This window comes from Ailuropoda melanoleuca, chromosome 1 (assembly GCF_002007445.2).
Source record: "Ailuropoda melanoleuca isolate Jingjing chromosome 1, ASM200744v2, whole genome shotgun sequence".
Taxonomy (NCBI): domain Eukaryota; kingdom Metazoa; phylum Chordata; class Mammalia; order Carnivora; family Ursidae; genus Ailuropoda; species Ailuropoda melanoleuca.
Window position 1 is genome coordinate 172,748,339 of NC_048218.1, and position 22,242 is coordinate 172,770,580.

At 40.2% G+C, this 22,242-nt stretch overlaps 1 protein-coding gene across 8 annotated transcripts in view; it reads right to left on the bottom strand.

The window, feature by feature from the left end:
• ELMO1 (engulfment and cell motility 1) overlaps positions 1–22,242 on the bottom strand; it is a 521,109-nt gene that overhangs the window by 339,935 nt on the left and 158,932 nt on the right. For all 8 annotated transcript variants that reach the window (XM_034659738.1, XM_034659793.1, XM_034659646.1 and 5 more), the window contains 3 exons: positions 20,329–20,379; positions 16,194–16,363; positions 6,444–6,479 (listed from right to left, as the gene is read on the bottom strand). In XM_034659738.1, coding sequence (XP_034515629.1) covers positions 6,444–6,479; positions 16,194–16,363; positions 20,329–20,379 — 257 coding nt within the window. The remainder of the gene's footprint in view (positions 1–6,443; positions 6,480–16,193; positions 16,364–20,328; positions 20,380–22,242) is intronic.

A 22,242-nucleotide genomic window follows, 5' to 3' on the forward strand; every position in this document is an offset into this window, starting at 1 on the left:
GTAAAAATAATGATTATTTGCTAGCCATAGACTTGCTATGATTTGGAAGGCTGTCGGAAGGGTCTAATGTGTGGGTGAGAAGTCAAAACAGAGGTCAGACGCACTCAAGCAAAAGCACTGTCCTTTGAAAACAGCTCCACCCGTGTCCCTGATCAGACAATATCCTGGTTTCTAATGCTCTCAAAACAACACTTAACACTCAGAATCCTTTAGGGAAACTCACCTCCACTGTAAATTATCATCATAATAAATGTTAACTCTCAAGATAGGTACTCTCTCCAAGTACCCTGAATGACACCCATCAGGATTTCTGCACTGTATGCAACTTCAGAGATTCATCTGCTTGATTTTTTTTTAAAATATAGTTGGTTGTTCAGATTTTGAATCTCTCGACTCCTACATAACCACAACTGCTATACTACAAAGGCTTATGGAATGTTTAGACTGAATCTTCCCATCTATTTTCAGCTAACAGGATAGAAAATAGTCTCCTGTTTCTAAGAAAACAGCTTCCTAACTTTCCTTCTTGCCAGGGCTCTCAGCCCAGGCTTGGGAATGACCTTGGGAATCCTGCATCACTTCGAGCCTCTCAGGAGAAGACCGTGATCCGAAGGGACCTGAGATCAGAGAGGATGGGAGGTGCTTCTTTTAGATAGACACCGTGGTGTGGGTAGGGTCTGGAGTCAGACAGCAGTCTCCCCTCCAGCGCTCAGTGGGCAAGTTACTGACGTAAGCTGTGCCTCAGTCTCCTTGCTTATTAAAAGTGATGGGGGGAGTGATACCTCACTCAGGATTTCTGGGGGAACAGAACAAGCTACCTTACTTCAAGCTTCTCCCGCGGTGTGTAGCACATAGTAGCCACATGTGAGTGTTAGCTATGATCATTACGCAAAAGTGATCTTCTAGAAAGGTAAACGATGTCCACGGTCTTCAAATGTTTGCCTCCGTTGTGTCAAGGATTCTCTGGCCTTGGAGCCAGGGAGAAAAAAAGGCAAGGAAAGCCAAACCATTCAGGCCAAAAATACTTTTTTTTAAAGGCTTTTCTGGGTCAGAGACTGGCAATACCAATCTCACAGGGGCTCCTTAGGTGGCACGCCCCCCAAAAATAAATTCCAAGCCAGAAAACCGAAACTTCCTTGAAGGAATACATAAAGAGTAGAAAGATGAAAAATGGATTGAAAAGAGTAGCAAGAAAGGTTAAAAAAAAAATCCAGGAATGACTCTCTACAATGAATCATAAGAAAATCCAAACATCAGATTGTGGAGGGAAAATAAAATTAAAAAAAAGGAAACTGCCTCAGGTAAATAAGAGAGCCAGGTATAAAAGCAATTAGTAAGATTTATTAATAAAGTGTGTTGGCACTAGTAGTGCTGTGAAAACGTTATTACATGATAATGTATTGTATTTGTAGTAAACAATATTAGCTAATGTATTATTATAATGTTATTAGTAACCATTATTGGCTAATTTATTTTCCTTTTTGCTTAAAAAGGGGGAAAACAAGCATATGGTAACTAATCGTTGCCATTTGCTTACACCTGGCAAGTTAAAAGACCTCACCCGCTGAAAGGCTCCCATGTAAATGACATTGGAGAATGGCACCCACAGCCTCCATACAGCACAAACACGGCGTCGTGTTGTCACTCACACACAAGCACTGATACAGACAGTGACAAAGGAAAGCACACACTATTGCAGTCAAACTCTTCTTTACATCCCCTGGAGCCGGTTGAGGCTAAGAACAGAGATGGTGTTAGTCTTCCTTAACCGCCTTAAGAAATGAAAAATAAGTTGTATTTATTTTTTTTAAGATTTTATTTGTTTTTGAGAGAGAGAGAGAGAGAGGGCACACATGAGCACACAAGTGGGGGTGAGGGAGGGGCAGAGGGAGAAACAGACTCCCCGCCAAGCAGGCAGCCTGATGCAGGACTCTATACCAGGACCCTGGGATCATGACCTGAGCCAAAGGCAGGTGCTGAACTGACTAAGCCACCCAGGCACCCCCCCCCACCAAAAATAAGTTATATTTATGCTCTCTAATTATTCAAAGGCAAAATGACTCTCTTCCCACTTGCGGGGCCCATAATTCAAGTGGCCTTAGTAACCCCTAGGGATTGTCCCGCTTCCTCAAATGCTCCAGAACTCTGTCCACGGACTCCTCAGACAGTTTGCGAGGACTTGGGATGAAAGATGGAGAAAAAGAGAAAGAGTATCATTTGGTTTCCAAATCTCCAAGCTTTGCTTTTGGGGCCAGGATTTCAATCTCCATGGTTGTGAAGGGGGTGGAGCACCATTTCTACAACTGCAGTTAGGCCTGTCTATAAATGTTGTATTATTTATATTCCTATTTTATAGAAATATTATCTAATATCATTTTATTTGCACACATCATATATTTTATATATTTAATATATAATATATATAATATAATATAATATATAATATATATTAATATAATATATATTTTAATATATATTCTATGTAATGTTATTAGACCATATAATTCTATTTTATATTATATATAACATAAAGATGTTATTAAATATATGTGTGTTGTATTATCTATTACATGATAAAAATATATATATACACACATATATAATATGCTATATATGTGTGTGTGTATATATATATATATATAGTGCATATATAGCATAAATACAATTCATTGTGACTGGTTGCTAGATGGCATACTAGGTTTCCACAAGAGAGAATTTTTTAAAAATTCAACCTCAAACCCTCAATTGCGAAGAGAAGATGGCCATGCTATATTTTTATTACATTCCAAATTAAGAGACTCAATCATCTAATTTCAAATGTTGCAGCTATAAAAGCCCTTATCAAACCCCGACACAGATGTTTACTCTCATGCCTAGAGGAGAGACTGAGGCTCCAAAGACAAAGGCAGGAGCTAAGGCTCCCTTTCTGAAGTCAATGCCGCGTGCACAAGATCCAGGCTAAAAGGGTTGCAAGTATAAAGCAACCACATGGCACATGCGGGAGCACTTTTATTTGTTTGCTTTATTTGTTTTTTTATAAAGTGCTAAGCTAAAGATTTTGCAGTACTGACTGCCACAAATTAAGCCGACTGCAAACTTTACATTCTGGTCGAGAGCCATGTCACAGCCAACACACCATGTGTGCTGGAATGATTCAAATAAATGTTTCTCATCAACTCAGTAGAGACCATCTTCATTCCAACGAAATTCAGCCAATCTCGAAGCATTTCAAATTTAAGCTGCTAAATTTATAAAAGAACAGTGCTTCCAAATGTTTCGATTGGGTGCCATGTCCAAGGCAGAAGTGGAGATAAGATGCAAGTAAAGGCCACTTTTAAAGTTATCAATAAATCATACTCAATATATCCTTAATTTCTAAAGTTAATGAACATAGTTCTGCCCTGCCCTTTGAATTTTTCCAAATGTTTTCTGTTGTATGTGGTAAAAATTATACACATAAAAGGTTTTACATTTCTAAATCACCCTTTAGACATTCCCTTGGCCTTCAGATTCATAGCATGACATGTGTGCAAACATTCTTCTGGCTCCTTTGTTAAAAATTGAACTGCAAATCAGTTCTGGACTCTATTCCATTCCTTTCATCTGTCTACCCCATTATACCAACATCATGCTGTGTTAATAACTTTATAGTAAGTCTTGAAGTCAGTTAATGAAATCCTCCAACTTGGTTCATTTTTGTTGCTTTTTCAAGACTATTTGGGCTATTCCAGATCCTTTCGTTAAATTTTAGGATTGGTTTGCAATTTCTTTTTAAAAAATCATATTGCATTGGGGGCACCTGTGTGGCTCAGTCAGTTAAGTGTCCAAATCTTGTTTTTGGCTCAGGTCATGATCTCAGGGTTGTGGGATGGAGGCCAGTGTCTGGCTCCACACTCAGCGGAGCGTCTGTTTGGAATTCTCTCTCTCCCTCTGCCCTTCTCCACCCCTCCCCCTCCCCCAGCTCACGCTCAATCTCAATAAATAAATAAATAAATCTTTAAATTGCATAAGTTTGACTATGATGTTTCCAGATCATAGTTTTCTTTCTATTTATTCCACTTAGGATCACTGAGCTTCTTAGCTCTATAAATTTATGTTTTTCAACAAATTTTGTAAACTGTCAGGATTTCCTCAAATATTTTTCTGCCTTATTCTCTCTTTCCTCTGAGACCCCAGTTAAATGTATTTTATATCAGTTGTTACCATCTCACAGATCAATTAGTCACTATCCATTTAATCCATTCTTCGGATTGAGCAATTTGTACTGATTTATCTTCAAGGTTACTATCTCTTCTGCCATCTTCAAGTCCCATACAGTGAATTTTTCATTTTAAATGTCATACTTTTCAGTTTTATAATTTCCAATTGGTTATTTTTTATGGTTTCCATTTTTCTGCTAAGACTTCTTGTTTGTGCACGCATTATACTTTCTTCTTCGGGTATATTTGTAAATGTTGCTTTAAAATCTTCATTTGCCAATTCCAACACCTGGGTCATTGCAGGTTCAGCTTCTACTACTGGCTTTGTTTTTTTTTTTCTTTCTTAAGAATGGGTCATCTTTTCTTATTCTTCATATATCGAGTGATTTTTTTTATTATATTCTGAACATTGGGAATAAAAGACTGCCAAGTCTCAAAATCCAGTTTTGTTCTTCTGGAGAGTGTTTTGTTAGAGCAGAAATAAACCTAGCTAGAATCAAACTCCAAATTCTGCAGTGAGCGGCAGTTTAAAATCTCTTCTCAATTCTTGCCATTTCTAGTTGCTGCTTTTACCAGGCCTTGGGGGTTCCCACACACATACACACTCACACACATGTACATTCACACTACTGATTTGGGTCAATTTTATAGGTGGATAGACGTAGATATGTACATATGGGCTCTCATACCCTTCTTTCATGGATTCCCCCTCGTAAGGCAGCTGCTCTGTTAGCCCCGTACTGTATCTTCTTAGTAACTTACCAAGACTGAGGCTAACTGGATGAGCACGTATCTTCAGGCAAAAGCTACAAACACACAAATCTCATCTGAGGCCCATTTATTCTTCCGAGGATTGACCACCCTCTCTTTCTGTCTACTTTGGGTTGCTATCCAGTTCCTTAAAGCCGTTGTTTTTAGGTGTCTTTGTTTACACTAATTTGTCCAAATTTTATAATCATTATCTGTATTAGTCTAATTAAGATATTCTGCCATTACCAGAATTAAGGCCCTGAACATTGATTTTGTCTATGTTTGATAAATGCAAATCATGGTTCACATGTAGTCACACTTCCAGCATCCCTACATACCAAAAGATTAAAATGACTGGAAGATAAATTTTAAGGAATTATTTTGGTTTCAGAGCCCCCAGATTCCTCAACATTAGCAAGTCGTATGAGGTTGTTAGAGAAAAACTCTGTTTGAGTCCCAGCTCCACCACCTGATTTTAACTTCTTCATCAAGGAAATAATTCTCATTATACTGATCTTGTGCAGTGGATACAAGTGTGAATTAAAATGAATGTAAACATTGAGACAATGCCCAGAACAAACTTTCATAAAAGAGGGCTTCTGCTGCCATTACCATTAAGTGTGTCTACTTCATTAAATATACATATGCATATAAAGAATATTTTTAAAATTTTACCCTAAAAACTCAATAGTGCTTTCTACTTTATCAGGATTTAATAACTAAGGAGTATATACTTTTTTTCTATGTGGGAAGGGTAGGGAAAGAGACCAGTATTATACACTGAAGGTGACTGGAATTTTCTCTGAGGACTGAAAAAATAAGGTACACATTTTCAGATGCTGTTCAGTCTTGCTTCTCAAATTGAAATTATCTGCTTAACAACTTGGCAAAATGGAAATTTGTTCCGCCTACTGTAGAGAGTTTGTTAGACCCTATTTGGACTCACCTTGTTCAGTGGATAAGAAAGGCACTGAGGAGGAAAAACTCTAAGAAAAAGTTCTAAGATCTCCAGATACAATTATCATGCAATTCACTTGATAGGTGACTGAACACTTTCTGAGACTCCGAGTAAATAATTTTCATACCATACTTCAATCCTGAATGCTTTTTTTTAACATGGATCTTTTTCATACTGAGCCACTGAAGAAGATCAAAGACTTTTAACTTTGAACATCACATAGGCCACAAAAAAATAAGTTTTTGTTCAAGTAATACATAAAATTATGCCTAGTCTTGCTCCAGGAGAAGGATAGCAATTCTGATGTAATCATTTGGTGGCTACAAACATAAAATATCCTTTCTACCACGAAGCAAAAAAAGGCAGGGAGGAGTATATTTTTGAAGAACCTGTTAATAAGAACATCAAACAAGCAAAAAAAAATCACTTACTCAAAATATCTAGATGCACAGTTATACAGTCAGAGGACAGGGTTTAATTATACAGAGAAGAAGGAAGTGTTACATCATCTATATTAATTGATCACAAATTCTTACCAAGGCTTCATGATCTTCTGCAATTTCTGGTATCGTCTGCAAAATTTGAAAAAAACAATATGAGGAGCATGTTTGAAAGCAATAATTTTTACACAAATAACATTACCTTGAAGAAAGCTCAGGATTAGATATAGAGGAGATTTAACTGCCATGATGTAAAGGACTTTACTCATTTCAAAACATTATTCAAAGTAATAAACTGGTGCTCCCCGATGATAAGAAACAATCAAAAGATAGGGATTAAGCTACTGTAACGAACCCACTGCATTTACTTAAGAGTAAAGGCAACAGAACACTCCATCTGGATCAGAGTGAGTATATGTTCAATGGGGAGAAAATCCCTCGATATAAGACTGGGCATATTTTCAATGAAAAAAAAATGGAGCCAAAAGGTACTAGACCAGTTCTTAGTATAAGCTCAACAGTGAATAAATAATTGATTATCTTTCTTTGGGAAAATGCCCACTCATTCTACTTTGACCCTTTTTGAGAAAAGGCTGCCTCTTTGTAGGGAAGACATCACAAGATACTACAATAGTCTTGAACAACAGATGGAATTCTGTGATGGTAGCCTGCAAAAAAATGGACAAATCTCATCTGCAAGAAAGGACAACTATGCCTCTTTAAAAAACAGGTCAAGAAGATAAGGAAACAAACGATGTTCATCCTATCAAACCACTTCCCAGCCCTCCAGTCTGCCAAATTTCTCTGAAATTAAGTATGTTCTTCCCTCTGTTTTGAATACCCTTCCGCTTAAACCAGGTTGTCCAACTAGCTAAGTTCTACTCCAAAATCCCCAGATTCTGGGCTCCTCTGGGAAGCCTTCCTGACCGCTGATTTCCCTTCCTTGACCAGACTGAGCATGGCACTCACACCTGTACTTGGTGAGAGAAACATCAGCTGTATGACTTAGGTAGGACATCTCACTGTCCTTCCAGCTTCCTGAAGGCAGGGGCTTAGCACTGTGACTGAGTACTATAATGTCAGGCATATGCAGAGCAGATAAGTAGCTGATGAATGATTTGGCTTTTCAGATGAAGTGAAGTTTCATTTTCATCCACGTAAAATGTAACCACTTCAGAAACCTAACTGACCACAAGGAGATCAGATCTAGTCTCTGGTAAATCGAGGGGCGGGATGTTGGATGATGGGGGTAAAAATGTGTGTAGCCATCTTCTTCTTCCTCCTCCCATACCCCACTTTTACCCACCTTTGAAAAAAAAAAAAAAAAAACATTATTAGCTTCCATCCCTCCCTCCTTCAAAAAGCCACTGGGCAGGGTGAAAGTAAAAGGTGACCAACCACAGGGAGGCAGACCTGAGCAGAGGTTGGGTCCTCTTGCCAGGGCCAAACACTACTGTCCACTAACAGGAACTGGGCTCCTTACAGAAATGACTCCTGCCAGGACTGAGGCAAGGAAAGCTCTAGATAAGCCCGGAACAGCTCACTGAGCCAGAAAGGAATGAAATGCTCAAAGAATAATGGCAGACAGGTCAGAAGGGCACAGAAGGCTGCTTGAAGCTTCCACAGCCAAATCTGGGACAGACTGAGCACCAAAATAAATAATAACAGGTGACAGATCACAGCTTCCTGAATTAAACAGGACCGAATGAGCCCACGTTGTTTCAAGGAGTGGCTTGCTGGTATTGTAGCAGAGCCAAATCTCTGAAGGAAAACATGCAACCTGATTTGTACTGTTTTCTGTCCTCCTTTCCGTAACTACTCCAAAATTATTAATTAATTAATTAATTAATTACAAAGTGGGGTAAACGTGTTACAGTATGGACCCGTGGAAGGCACTCTCTTAATTGGTCAAAGTGAAACCAGTCATAAGACACACAGACATCATGTGCCAGCCATAGGATGCAATGAAGAAAACCACAAGCATCGGTGATATGCCAGTCAAAGATGCGTAACATGGGTTTACAACAAGAACACAACACAGGCTAAGCCTGTAGAAAAAAAGCTGTGTCCCCATGGGAAACCGCGCATACTCTTCTGAGTTATCAGATGCCAGCCCGGTTTTCTCTAAGTTGTAGGTAATTGATGAATATGTACATTTTGTCCCATCTCCTAGTGATTTAATGGACTTCCTCCTTGCAGGTAAAAATCCAGTTCTGCCTCCATTTGCAATTCATTTCAACATCCCTTTGCTCCACATAAATTGGTGCCATTTCGACTCTTCCTTTGAAACCATTAAAACATCTGCCTCATTCCCTCATATCACAGGAGTAAAATTGTTTTAACACATGTTCATTTTTATATCTGTATGAGCCATGCTTTTATCTTTTCCTAAAAATCACCTGTAATGAATTACCTTTTAGCAAACCCAAACTGGAGGATATTCTAAAAGTGGCTGATCTATCATCTTAAAAAGTGCCAAAATCAGGAGAGAAAAGGAACCCCTAAGGAATAATTCCACACGGAAGGAGATCAGGAAGAGACAGGACAACTGGTGCAAAAGTGCTATCTGGAATGACTGGATTAAAGGACACAACAGAGACAAGTGTGAAACTTGATCTTGTAACTCTTCCAGTAAGTAGAGAGATGTTCAGTTAATGAAACAAGGAGGCCATTAACTGAGGTGGCCCTAAGGCCAGAGGCCTATATAAGCAAACCAGAAACGAAGCCTGTAAATGCCACAAGGTTACAAAAACACAAACAAACAAACAAAAAACAAAAACAAAACAAAACATCCAAAACAGTGTCTATGGATGACCAATCACAAACATCCAGCTAGGCCCTAAGCTCCTCTTCTCTATAAGAGTCTTTCCCCTGGCTCCAGCAGGAGCAGCGCTCCTAACTTCCAGTATGGCACTGACCACTTCCAACTGCTTTTTGCTCAAATAAATTCTTAAAAATGTTAATATGCTTCAATTTAGTGTTTAACAGAAGCGGTTCAAAATAACTGTATGTGAAGGGTGTATCTGTGTGCATGTGTGATGTGTGCATGTAGTATATAAAAAGCTATCATTGCAACTTTTCCAAATCGCTTTCTGGCCTGGTGCCTGAGCACCTTCAGCTTTTTATATGTGTTCCACTTGCTGTAGCAGACTCTGGCCTTGGAAGGTTCTCCCTGACCAATGCTTCTTCTCAACTCCCTCACTTTGGGTTCAGATTAAGCATAAACAAAGAGGAACTTTTTGTTGTGATGTATCTTTTCCTATCTGAAGTTCTCTCTCTCTTTCTCTCTCTCTCAATATACCCATTTTTAAAAGAAACATGAGCAGGAACAAATGATTCTAGAAAGGCTGATGTTTCAGGGTGGCCAGAAGCCTCTCACCTGAGCCCAAGATATGGCATTCTGTTCCCTGGCAGAAGATAATCTCTTCTCCAAACAGGCTGTGTGACATTGTCTCATTTCCATTTTTTTTTTTAAAGATTTTATTTATTTATTCAACAGAGAGAGAGAGACAGCCAGCGAGAGAGGGAACACAAGCAGGGGGAGTGGGAGAGGAAGAAGCAGGCTCATAGCAGAGGAGCCTGATATGGGGCTCGATCCCATAACGCTGGATCACGCCCTGAGCTGAAGGCAGACGCTTAACCGCTGTGCCACCCAGGCGCCCCTCTCATTTCCATTTTCATTTCATTTTAATTTGGGCAAGCACACCCTGAATGTCCCTGTTAATCACTATCTTGAGAACGTACAGATCCCACCTCCTTCTCTATTCCCATCAAGCAGAATGTATACAAGGATGTGTTGTCCAGACTTCAAGGTCAGGGACTCCCAGGGATGCCCAACCCGGAGTGTCTCCCTGGTACTGAAGGGTGTCCAGATGGCAGGCCTTGATCTCCTTGGAACGCTGGCCATGCAAGAAGGGAGAGGCTGAAGAGAGTTGCCAGGCTAAGCTGCTGTGCTGTAAAAGCTTGCTGCACGGAGATCCCAGCAGGAGACGCTTTGTCCAGTTCACTGCTTCTGGACTCCTTGTTTGTAAGTTTCCCCAATCAACCTGTGTCTCGACCACTGTCTCCAGGTCTTTTCTTTGGCCTCACTGGACCCTCACCCTCCCTTGACTTAGAGTCTGCTGGCGTGTGGCTGCACAGATGGACAAAGACTCAGAGACAAAGCAAAGAGTGATGGGAAGGGGAAAGATCCAGTGTAAGGAGTCTTCTGCCACACAACAGCTGAGAGAGCCCAAGATGATTGACCTCCTTGGTCTTTGTGATGCGCATTTCTGGCTGGGCCCCAGGAGGGCGGTTCCAATTGGAACTCCCTGCGCTCTGCTGAGTGCAGGAATCCAAGAAATCAGGCAGACAGATCTGGGGAGACCCAGCAGCCTTCACAGCTGGGCCCGCAGACCACACAGAGCAGCTTCGTTTTGGTCCAGGGAGCTGCCTGCTCCTCCCTGTGGCCTCTGTCCAAGGTGAAGTGCAGGACACGCACTGTGTGACCTGTACTTAGCTGCTGGACAGCAAGTCACTGATCAGCTTGGCCTGGCTTGGACTTTCCAGAGCAGCCAAGGTTTATGAGAGACACCAAATTCTTAGAAATAAGAGCATTAAGTTAGAGCTGATAATCCATGTCCATGGAGGTTAACGAAGTTACTTTCGAAAAAACAGAGTCATCTTTTGTGGAAGCCGAAAGTTCAAAAAAGGTCATACATAGTCCAAAACTGTCATATCCATCTTCATGTTTTCCCCCATATACCTCCTCCCGTGTGCCTAACACGGTGTCAGAAATACTCAGCACTCAAGTAATAGACACTTTACTAAATGAATAAAATCTGCAAATCCAATGTCAACTGTGGGTGCTAGGCAACATCAAAGCCGAGACATCATTCAGGTGCTTAATTCAAGTCATACATCAATTTTCACATCTCCTAAGGAATGGCTATAGCTCTGATTCTGGCCTGGAGAAAATGATTTGAGTAATGAAAGTTTCATATGAAACTGTCTGTGTGTTAATGAATGATGACAATAGTTTTTATAAACATAAACACACATAGCTATACAGATGCACAGTCAAAGGTCCTCATCTGTGTCATATGTATGACAGAATGGGAAGGGGACTAATAAATTATACAATCAACACTGCTTGTTTTTAAGACAATTACTTGAGAGCTTTTTACATATCTCTCAAATAAACCCTGGGACTCTCTCCACTGTTCCTAATACCGCCAAATTTTGGAGAAATGACTTCAACCAAAAATAAAATAAAATAAAAAGCACTTGTAAATTCCCCAGATTAATGAGAATCCCTCAACTCTCTCACTGCTATTTTTCTTTTCTTTTTTTTTTAAAGATTTTATTTATTCATTTGACAGAGAGAGAGACAGCCAGAGAGAGAGGGAACACAAGCAGGGGGAGTGGGAGAGGAAGAAGCAGGCTCATATCGGAGGAGCCTGATGTGGGGCTCGATCCCATAATGCCGGGATCACGCCCTGAGCCGAAGGCAGACACTTAACCACCGTGCCTCCCAGGCGCCCCTCACTGCTATTTTTCTTAGGAAAGCTAAAATCCCTGAGGGACCACCAGTCCAGTACTGGCCAGGGTGTTAGAAATGGAGAGACTCCTCCATGAGTGTTAAAGCATAAATGAGGATATTCCAGCAAGCTACGGGGCTGTTCTTTTTTTAAAACAGCTTTAAAACGTGTATATCCTCTGAATCAGGAATTGTACTCCAACAAAATACTTTAAACATTCAAAAAGGTTTGACCAGAGGAAAAACTGATTAGAGAATGTTCACGATTGTGAAAAAGACCCCAGGACAGTGGAAATGTCCAGCAACAGTGGAATGGTTAACCATACTGTGCACATCCTCCAAATTATCATATTGTATCTCAACTGTACCTCAACAAAGTTTTTAAAATAATATACAAACAACAAAAATGATGACGGAAATAATATTAATTACATGGAAATATTATTAGGTACAAAAAGCAGGCAACAAAGAACTTGAACATTTTAATTCTCCTTTTGCAAAGCCTGTGCATGTGTGTGTGTATCTAAAAGAAATACAAAAAGGGGACGCCTGGGGGCTGAGTCAGTTAAGCGGCTACCTTCAGCTCAGGTCATGATCTCAGGGTCCTGGGATTGAGCCCTGCATCGGGCTCTCTGCTCAGTCAGCGGCAAGTCGGCTTCTCCCCCTCCCTCTGTGATCTCTCTCACTTTCTTTCTCTCAAATAAATAAATAAAATCTTAAAAAAATAAAATAAAAGAATACAAAAAGGACATACACCACAATGTTAAAAATGTGTCTGGGAAGGCAGATTACAAATGATTCTTATTTTTCCTCCTCTCTTTATATTTTTTAAATAATTTTTTTTATTAAGGAGAGAAAACTAATTCAAAAGACTGTCTTAAGTTTTTTGTAAATACATGAATTTAATTTTTTTTCTCTCTTGACTTTTCTGCCCAGGGTGGTGCTACAGCTTACTCATATTCCAACGGCGTAATTTTCCTGTCACATAGCCAATGGGAAGGAAACTATAAGAATCCTGCCCTTTCATTCTTGAAAATGTTCCCCCTGTTCTTCTGTTTAGCACTGGAAGGACACAGGATAAACGGTCCACTGGACTGTGTGCATAGAGGCATAGACTAAGAGCACGGTGTTTCACTGAAAGCCCAAGAAAAGCAGTGTTATTCACTACGTTGGACTTAGGGTGGTAGGTATGATTTTTTTCTTTCAGTTAAAATGTCATTTCTGAGAGACCGATTTGTTTGAGATGTAACTGGCATACAATATTATGAGTTTCAGGTGTACAACATAGAGATTCCACATTTGTATACATGGTGAAATGATCACCATGGTGTCTACTTACCGTCACCAAAGTTAATACAATATTATAGCTTATATTCCCCGTACTGTACATTACTTCACAGTGAATTTTTTATTTAATACTTGAAAGTTTGTGCTTCTTGATCTCCTCCACCCATTTTGCTGACCCTCCAAACCCTCTCCTTTCTAGCAACCGCCAATCTGTTCCCTGTAACGATAAGTCTGGGTTTTGTTTTGTTTTGTTTTTTAGATTCCTCATGTAAGTGAAATCACGTGGTGTTTGCCTTTCTCTGTCCGACTTACATTACTTTAGTACAATACCCTCTAGGTCCAACCAGGTGGTCACAAATGGCTGAGTAATATTCCATTATACCTATATTTCACATCTTCTTTATCCATTCATCCATCAGTGATCAGTGGACATTTAGGTTGTTTCCATATCTTGGCTATTGTAAGTAGTGCTGCAATAAACAGGAACGTGTGTATCTTTTCAAATTAATGTTTTTTAATTTTCTTCAGCTAGGTACCTAGTCGTTGAATTGCTGAACCATATGGTCGTTTTAATTTTAATGTTTTGAGGAACCTCCACACTGTTTTCCAGAGTGGCTGCACCAATTTACATTCCCACCAACTGCGCACAAGGGTTCACTTTTCTCCACATGGTCTCCGACGCTCGTTATTTCCTGTCTTTCTGATAGCAGTCATCCTGACAGGTGTACGCTGACATCTCATTGTTGTTTTGGTTTTCATTTCCCTGATGATGAGTGATGTTGAGCATCTTTCAAGGACCAGTTGGCCATCTGTACGTATTCTCTGGAAAAATGCCTATTCAATTCTCTGCCCATTTTTTAACTGGGCTGTTTTTTGTTATTGAGTTGTATGAGTTCTTTCTATGTTTTGGATATTAACCCCCCAAGAGGTCTCTTAATATTCACTTTGAACAAACACTACCTATTCCTTGACTTTCCTTACCTGACGCCATTGCCTTGCTCAGGTTGAGCCAACACGTTTCCCCACAGCCTCACCTGCTTCCACACATATGTTTCAAGCTTAAACTAGGAATGGAATTTCAAAATTCCACAAGGATGGAAAAATTCAATTCCAGTTTTAAACGTTGTGCTCTGCCAAAGTGATACTCCCATTGCTCCTGTGTTGCTCATTTTGCCCCATGGCCTCTCCTGGGACCAACTGGAGAGAGAGACCTTTAAAAGCTCAGCTTGGAGTAATGACAAGCAGGTGAGTAATCTTTGAATCTCATTATGGGCCCAAGTAAGGGGAAAAATTCCAGCTACATTTCTTCAGTGTTTCTTAAAAATTTCCACAGGTCTTACTTAGGCAACCTCTGCCTTCCCCTGCTGGAAATCTGCCAAGAAGTCATGACTAAATGCATTCCAAATTGCAGGATCTATTTAATTTGTACAGTTTCTATTCCCAAAGTTTCCTGTTAATTAATTAAAGTCTTGCTATAAGTTTAACTGAGAAGCCAGGTTTCCTTATAAAAAAATGCCTTCCTCTTATCTTTTTAATCTGAGCAAAAGACCTGAAAAATAGCTGGGCATCAAATAAGCAGCTTCTTAAGATGAGCTGCAGGACCCAGCAGAACGAGGCAGGAGGCTGCATGGTACCAGTGCCTTCTTCCTCCATCCCCGAAAGTAGCATGACTTTGAACTGATGTGAGACAGTGAGGAGGACAGCAAACGTCATCCAGAGAGACACCATTCCTTCCCGTAACAGAGTGCAACGGGAAAGCGTAAGAGATAAATGCAAATCAGAACTCGCCCAAGATCTGGCCTTGAGTCATTTATTTGTCTGAAACCCGGCTTCATGGAACATATCAACATGGCTTATGGATTACAAATTGTTAAAAGACTAATAACTATAATACCCATTTCAAAAAAAGGAATTCAATGACTGCGGTTCACATAAAGTACATTCAGTGTCAACATCCTCTCCGGTTATCCACGTGCAACGTGGAGATAGAATTCAGACATGCCTCCTCAATCCTCAGTCTGAGAAGTAGTGGTTCTCTGGGGCCCCTCTACACATCAAGATGCATTACAGAGCAAGGCAATGACAAAGATAATAAGTAATAGTGTTGACAAAACAAATACATAGCATCAGCGCTCACTCTTTTTCTTCTCAAGCAGAAACGGCAGTGTCCCTTTGATGAGTGCTATGGGCTAAACTGTGTCCCTTTTGAATTCATATGTTGAGTCCTGGAACCCCAGTCCTTCAGAATGGGACAGTAGTTAGAGACAGAGCCTTTAAAGAGGGGATGAAGTTAAAATAAGTCTGTGAGGGTATGTCTTAATCCAATCTGACTGGTGTCTTTATAAGAAAAGGAAACGTGGACCCTCAGAGGGACACCAAGAATGAGTGGACGTAGAGGAAAGACCATGTGAGGGCAGAGCCAGAAGGCGGCCATCCCTTTCTCGATCATGACGGAACTCAAACTCCTTCAAGGCCCATTCACTGACACCCCCTCTGTCAGCTTATGTGAGCTGTAACTGGTCCAACCTCTGGACTCCCCGCTCTCAGAAGGAATTATATGGCAGCTGAATTCTGCCGCCGTACATTTTTTAATGGCAAAACTCAAATCTTCTTAAACTCTACCAACTTTCACCCTTTGTATGCAGTACTTAATAAACATTTATTGTATTTAATTTTAAATAATTAAGGATATACATTTCATCATTTAAATGATAATTTTTTTATGTAAGCTCCATGCCCAGTGCAGAGCCCAGCATGGGGCTTGAACGCACAACCCCAAGATAGAGACCTGAGCTAAGATCAGGAGTTAGACGCTCAACCGACTGAGCCACCCAGGTGCCCCTCAAATGATGATTTTTAAAAAATTGCTTCAAGGATGCTATTTTGACCTGGTCTAAGACTTTGAAACATAAGGATTTTTTCTGGGGGGGGGGGTCAATTTCTGGTCTTTGAAACTAGAAATTGCAAGTAAAGAAAGTAACAAATACCCAGAATACCAGAAAAAATAGGACAGATTCGAAGTCTGAATGAAAGATGCTTACTCAGTGCCGCTTTCAACCATCTGCGTGAGGAGAGAGATGCCATCGAGATTTATGAATTCCTGGGCAAACGTGACATCCCGGGAGAGGCTGGCTAAGTCCTTCAAGGCCTCCAGCTTGGCGTCCATACTAGATGACTGGATTCGTTCATGGAGCTGCTGGGCGTTTTGAGCCTCAACGAGGACAAAAACAAAGGGAAGAGTGTTCACAGAGGAAACCACAACAGACAAAAAACTACCGTTTCATTGAAAAACGAAGATACAGAGGCCAAAAGCACAAGACCATATGCATACTCTATACCAGGGGCAGGCTTCCAACCCTAATGACTTCACCTTCAGGCAATGGCTGTTAATTTCATGATGGAAATCGACTGCCTTCCTGACAGAGCCCATATTTCCATCTCTTGGGAAAGCAAGAGCACAAAAACAATAAAGCCCCAGAAACAGAACCAGAGTGGCAGTAAGGAGGGGAAAATGGGGGAAATGTTTACCCCTTAAGTAAAATTATTATCTACAAATGACAAAAAGCTATTTGCTTAGTTAAACAATTACACAAATTTATGCAGCATTTTCACCTGCTCAGTCAATACTCTGAGTAATAACTGCCTACACACCGTGTTCAAAAGCTTCATTAGACACCCAAATAATCCCTCCCAGTTACTGAAAATTTTCCAGCATAACACAGTGGTGCTTATAAATTTCACTTTTCAACACCATGTGTTTCACATGCATTGGCTAATCACTGAATAAATATAAAACAAAATAATTTGGAAACCAAATTAGCCACTTTGCCTAAAATTAGACTTCTTTTTAAGGCATCTTCCCTTGGCTACTACATGCAGGGCGGGGAGGAATGGAAATATATTGGAGGAGCTGACCCTCCAAATAATAACTTGCAGTTTATATTTTTCATTCATCCAGTAACGGTTTTCATATCTACTTTTCAGTTGGGGCGGACAGGAAGAAAAATAAAATATTAAATTTTTCTGCCTGTATTTCTGCTTAATGGAAATAACTCAACATCTGTTGTACTTATTATTTAACTCAAAACTGCCATGTGTCATTGCCATCCTCATTATTCTCCCTCTTAGGCACTTGCTTTCTCCTTTGAAGCTTCTTATATTTCAGAGAAAGGGGAGGAGGGGGTAGTTGTCCCCAACAGTGAGGTATCTTCTGAACAGAAACTCATGACAACTATCCAAGGAGCCCCATGTGAGCTATAACAGGTTTAAAAGATTGCAGAAGGAAGGAAGGGAATTCACACAGTTACTGAGACCAAAGGTTCTCCACCCCAACAAGCTCCACAGCCAAAGACCCCTCCCTCCCTCCCTGTCCAGGTCCCCCTTCGCTTCACTGGAAGTAGCCCCTAGGAAAGAAGGGGACGCAACAGGGAAACGAATGCCAGGGACCAAGACAGGAATGAACCCCACGCCCCCCCAATTGGTCAGAGACATATAGTGGTCTCGATAATAGTTACAACCACCAACTGACACCTTGCATCAGAAAATAAGAAGGGGGAGAAGGAAGGAGGAGAACGAGAGCTCTCTCTACTCATTCAGATTCCTAGATAATTGACAAATCACCCAACCCTAATTCCCATGTTCTTAAGAGGAAGAATGGGGAGTTGAGCAAGAATCACTTCATCTTTTAAAATCACTCAAAGATATACTGTTCTTACAATTTTCAAATGGACATACAGCATTAACATATATTTAACGCATGTGGATGAATTTGAGGATGAATTCCTCAAAAAATACGTTTTCCTCCAAGCAAGATGTTGGCATTTACTGTACAAATGATGATAGTAAGGAGTACTCAAAGATTATCTCACTGTCAGTATTAAGGCTAACTAACAGTGTTCGGTGCTAATACTAGTAATAAAAGCAGCGAAGTTACCTGGGGCTTTTTATGAGCCACTGTTCTAAATACTCTCATGAAGGAATTCATTTAATCTACACAGTAATCCTATGAGGTCGGTGTCCTCATCATCTTCATTGAACACGGCAAACTGAAGTGCAGAGAAGTTATGTAACTTGCCCAAGGTCACAGAAGCGGAAGTCAGCACAGCTGCACATTACCTAAAGCAAGAGTGTGCACATGTATGTGCACACACATGCATACACACGTGGGTGTGTGTGCACTCTGTCTGGCTATAGAGTTCAGCCGAGGTAGATGAAAGAACTGAACATTTTTATGCTATAACACCATTTGCTCATTTCTTTATGGTACGCTAACACTTCCTAGCAAATTTGATGGAGACGGTTATATTTTTTAACATTTTTTATGTGTACATAAAAAGTGAAAGAGTTAGCATATGCTGACCCATATTTTTCAGTTAAACATAAAATAATTTTTTAAAAAATCTACTAACAACAAGTGAAGTTTACAGATCCAAAATATCTTGCTTATAGAATAATGCCCGGGTTCTAGACCTTAGGGCTCTAGCCAAATCATATAATGCTTGTTTAAAATGCAAATTCCTGGATCTCCTTTCTAGATACCATAATTCAGCTTCTCTGTAGAGGCCCAAACATCAGCATTTTCAGAGTTCCACCAATGACTCAGGCTTGGGAACCCCTGCTCTTTAGAACACATAAACCAGTCTCTTGTAGGTGGACCCCATCTTACGATATTGTCTTGTAGTATCACCACTAACCATGCTGGGAATGTGAAGGTCACGACCTGAAGAGCACAGACTTTCGGGATGCTGAAAAACCTCACCCTGCCAAACACCTAACCTTCTTCTGAGGAGTGGCTTACATTGTGGAAATGTTGTTCATGAACCCATGGCAATTAAAAAAAAAAAAAAAAGAACTAACTTCTTTGGCTTAGAGGAGATCTCGGTGTAAAAAAATGAGCCTTTCCAACTCTGAGACCTAACAAAAGGCAAGGTGTACTCTTTCTGCCCAGCCAGCAGATGAGCGATTGTAACAGGATAAACAGAAACTACAAAAACCAGCAGAAACCATGGTCTTGAAAGGTCAAATTAGCATTAATTCACGCTGACTAAAGTAAGGTCAATGCTAAGTCAGACAAAAATGTCTCAGCTCGTCATGTGGCCACTGAAAAATGAGTATGAATGATCATTTCCAGTAAGAGGAAAAGAAGGCATCAAAAGACGGTTTGGCCAACTCCAGCCATGCATTCTGTAGCACTTGTCTCCCTGTTTAGGTTCAAGATGTTATTGGGTAAAATGTTTAGGAGTTTTTAAGCCTCTCTAATGTAATTTTCAACAAGAAGAATGTGTGGTAGTTACAGTACCCACAATTTAACTTTAGCCAGATGCTTTTCCCTATTTTTAAATTTATTTTTAGCCTACCACATGGCTTCAGTGGAAACTGAAAATAAGAGTTAGACAGTTTTTGTCACATATGCAGAGTGAAAATAGTAACACTTGGTGTATTTTGTGCAGATTATTTTTTAGGAAAGCAATAAACTGCACTGTGAAATAATCTAGTTTAAATATGTTAATGTTACTATCCAAAGGGTCTACAAGCAAGTAAGAAAGATGGAGATGAGCAACACAACCAGCTACAGTAATCCAAATATTCTATAGCATTTCGTTTAGCAGCTTTTATTTGGAAGACTTGAAAGTGCTTTATGTAGAATCAGCTGTCAATGAAACAGATTAAGGGGCAAATATTTCTCAAACTACATTATTATGAATCGTCATCATAGCTGGCCAAAACTAGAAAATGCTTAAACACTCTCTCTCACTTTTACACAGGCACACCCTGACTTTGAAGAGAAGTAACGGGCTGTCTTTGGTTTTCTGTTTGCTTTGTTTGTTGACCAAATTTGCTCAGAAGGCATTAGGTGGACGTATTGGGCAGGTGGGTAAAACCAATTAGCAGAGCTGAGTTATCCCACCTGTAATAGAAAAATTATTGAAATGGCTACCAAACTCAAACCTTAAAGTCAGTTTACTTGCACATAACCTGAAATAAAAACTTCCTCCTCTGTAATGGGAAATATAAGGAAGGGCATTCCTGCTAATCCAGAATCTGCATGTGCGGACATTGCAGAGACCTTCTGTTTTGCACTCAAGTCACCCTCAAAACTTAACATCTCATAATCACATATAGCAGAACTAGAGAGCAAAGTAATTACTGGAAAGCTATACACTAAGATCAACTTACTGGAGATGTGGTTAATCGAAGGATAGTGCCATTTTTTATTTCATTGCGATTCTGGAAAAGAAAAATAAAAACCTTGTAAATCTTCAAATTTTAGAAGCTTGGTAAAAAAGAGAGCAAAGGCAAAAATAACCTAGTAGTAACACTATATAATAAGAATTCTTATGATTCAGTTTATTATCACTTTATTTTCAAAATTATTGAGAAATTTTTAATTATTTCTACAAAGAACTTTAAACTGGGTCTCAGATGTATTAACTTTATATCAAGTCACAGGCAGCATTCAGCACAAAAGTGAATATAAATCCAAAGAATAGGAATATAGGACCCAAGAATAGCAAACAAAAAAAGTTTGAAAGGTTATTTAGAAAATACGACCTAGCAATTCCGCCAGAATTAGGGCATACATTTACACAAAAACTTGTACATGAATGCTCACAAAAACATTGTTCATAATAGCCAAAAGTTGTAAACAGCCCAAATGTCCATCAATTGATGAATGGATAAACAAAATGTGGTATCCCAATTCAAAAGAATATTATCGGGCAATAAAAAGAAGTATTGATACATGCTACAACACGAATGAGCCTTGAAAACATTACACTAAGTGAAAGAATCCTGACACAAAGACCACACGCGTTATGATTCCATTTATATGAAATGTCCAGAATAGGCAAAGCCATTGAGACAGAAAGGAGATGAGTGGTTTCCAGGGGCTAGGGGGTAGGGGTAAGGGGAAATGAATGTTAATGGTTACAGGGTTTCTTTTCCAAGTGTTGCAGATGTTCTAAAATTGATTGTGGCGAGGATTTCACAAATCTAGGAAAACATTTAAAAAACACTGAGCAGGCAGCCTGATGTGGGGCTTGATTCCAGGACCCTGGGATCATGACCTGAGCCAAAGACAGACGCTTCACCTACTGAGCTGCCCCGGTGCCCCCTGCATGTCACCCTAATGTTAAGAACAAACGGCATAAATAAACAGATCCCAAATCAGTTCTCCTGCACTGGGCAGGTAAATTTGAGGTGAGCGTTCCGAAGCTGTCACTGAGCATCTCTGGCATTGAAGTAGAATTTCACCGGCAGTTTTATTTCTTGCCACCAGAGTACGCACCACACTCAGCTTTCAGGAGGGGACCTGATGGGAGCCGCACAAGCACATACCCCACTCTGGAGCACAGAGGCCAGAAGTTAATAAAGGGCCATGAGGCTCATTTGCCTGCATCACTCAAGACAAGCGACAAGCTAGAATGTGCTCAGCAGGTACACTGAGGTAGTGGGAAATTTCTCAGGATAAGATGCCAAGAGCACATAGAACACTCACTCTCTCCCTCAGCCAAATCGGACTACATACTGGAAAATGAATTTTCTAAAATAACTACCTGAAAGGGAACAGGCTTCAGGCCTGTACTGTCTCCCAAAGAAAACCTAATCTGAACATTTTATACCGAGCGCAGGATGGCCGGAAAGCCTCACTCTGCCAGATCCAAACCCCCTTGGGCAATTCCACCCCAATCTAGAGCATCCCCACCCCCAACCAGACACCCAGGGCTGCCTCCTAAGAAAGCAAGCTCCTCATTACTGGAAGGGTCCTGCAAGGGCTGAACGACCACCAGTGGGTAGGACTGGTGAAATTAATTTCAGTCATTTAAAAAATCTTAACCCTAAAATTCTGTGACTCTATGAGAATGGGAGAGGAAGACAGCAAAAACTCATATTAAGTAAGTGGAATACATAGCATACCTCTTTCCTGCTCAGGTTCTAAATGAACTGAGAAAGAACAGAGTCAGAAGATGAAAAACCTAAAATAGCCCCTCTATTAGTTTTTACGGAGAACAAGGCTCAGAGTGAGAACCAGCAGACAGCTAACTGGGCCCTCAGGTTGGAAGACCTGTTGAGGTAAGACCTAAGGCAGTT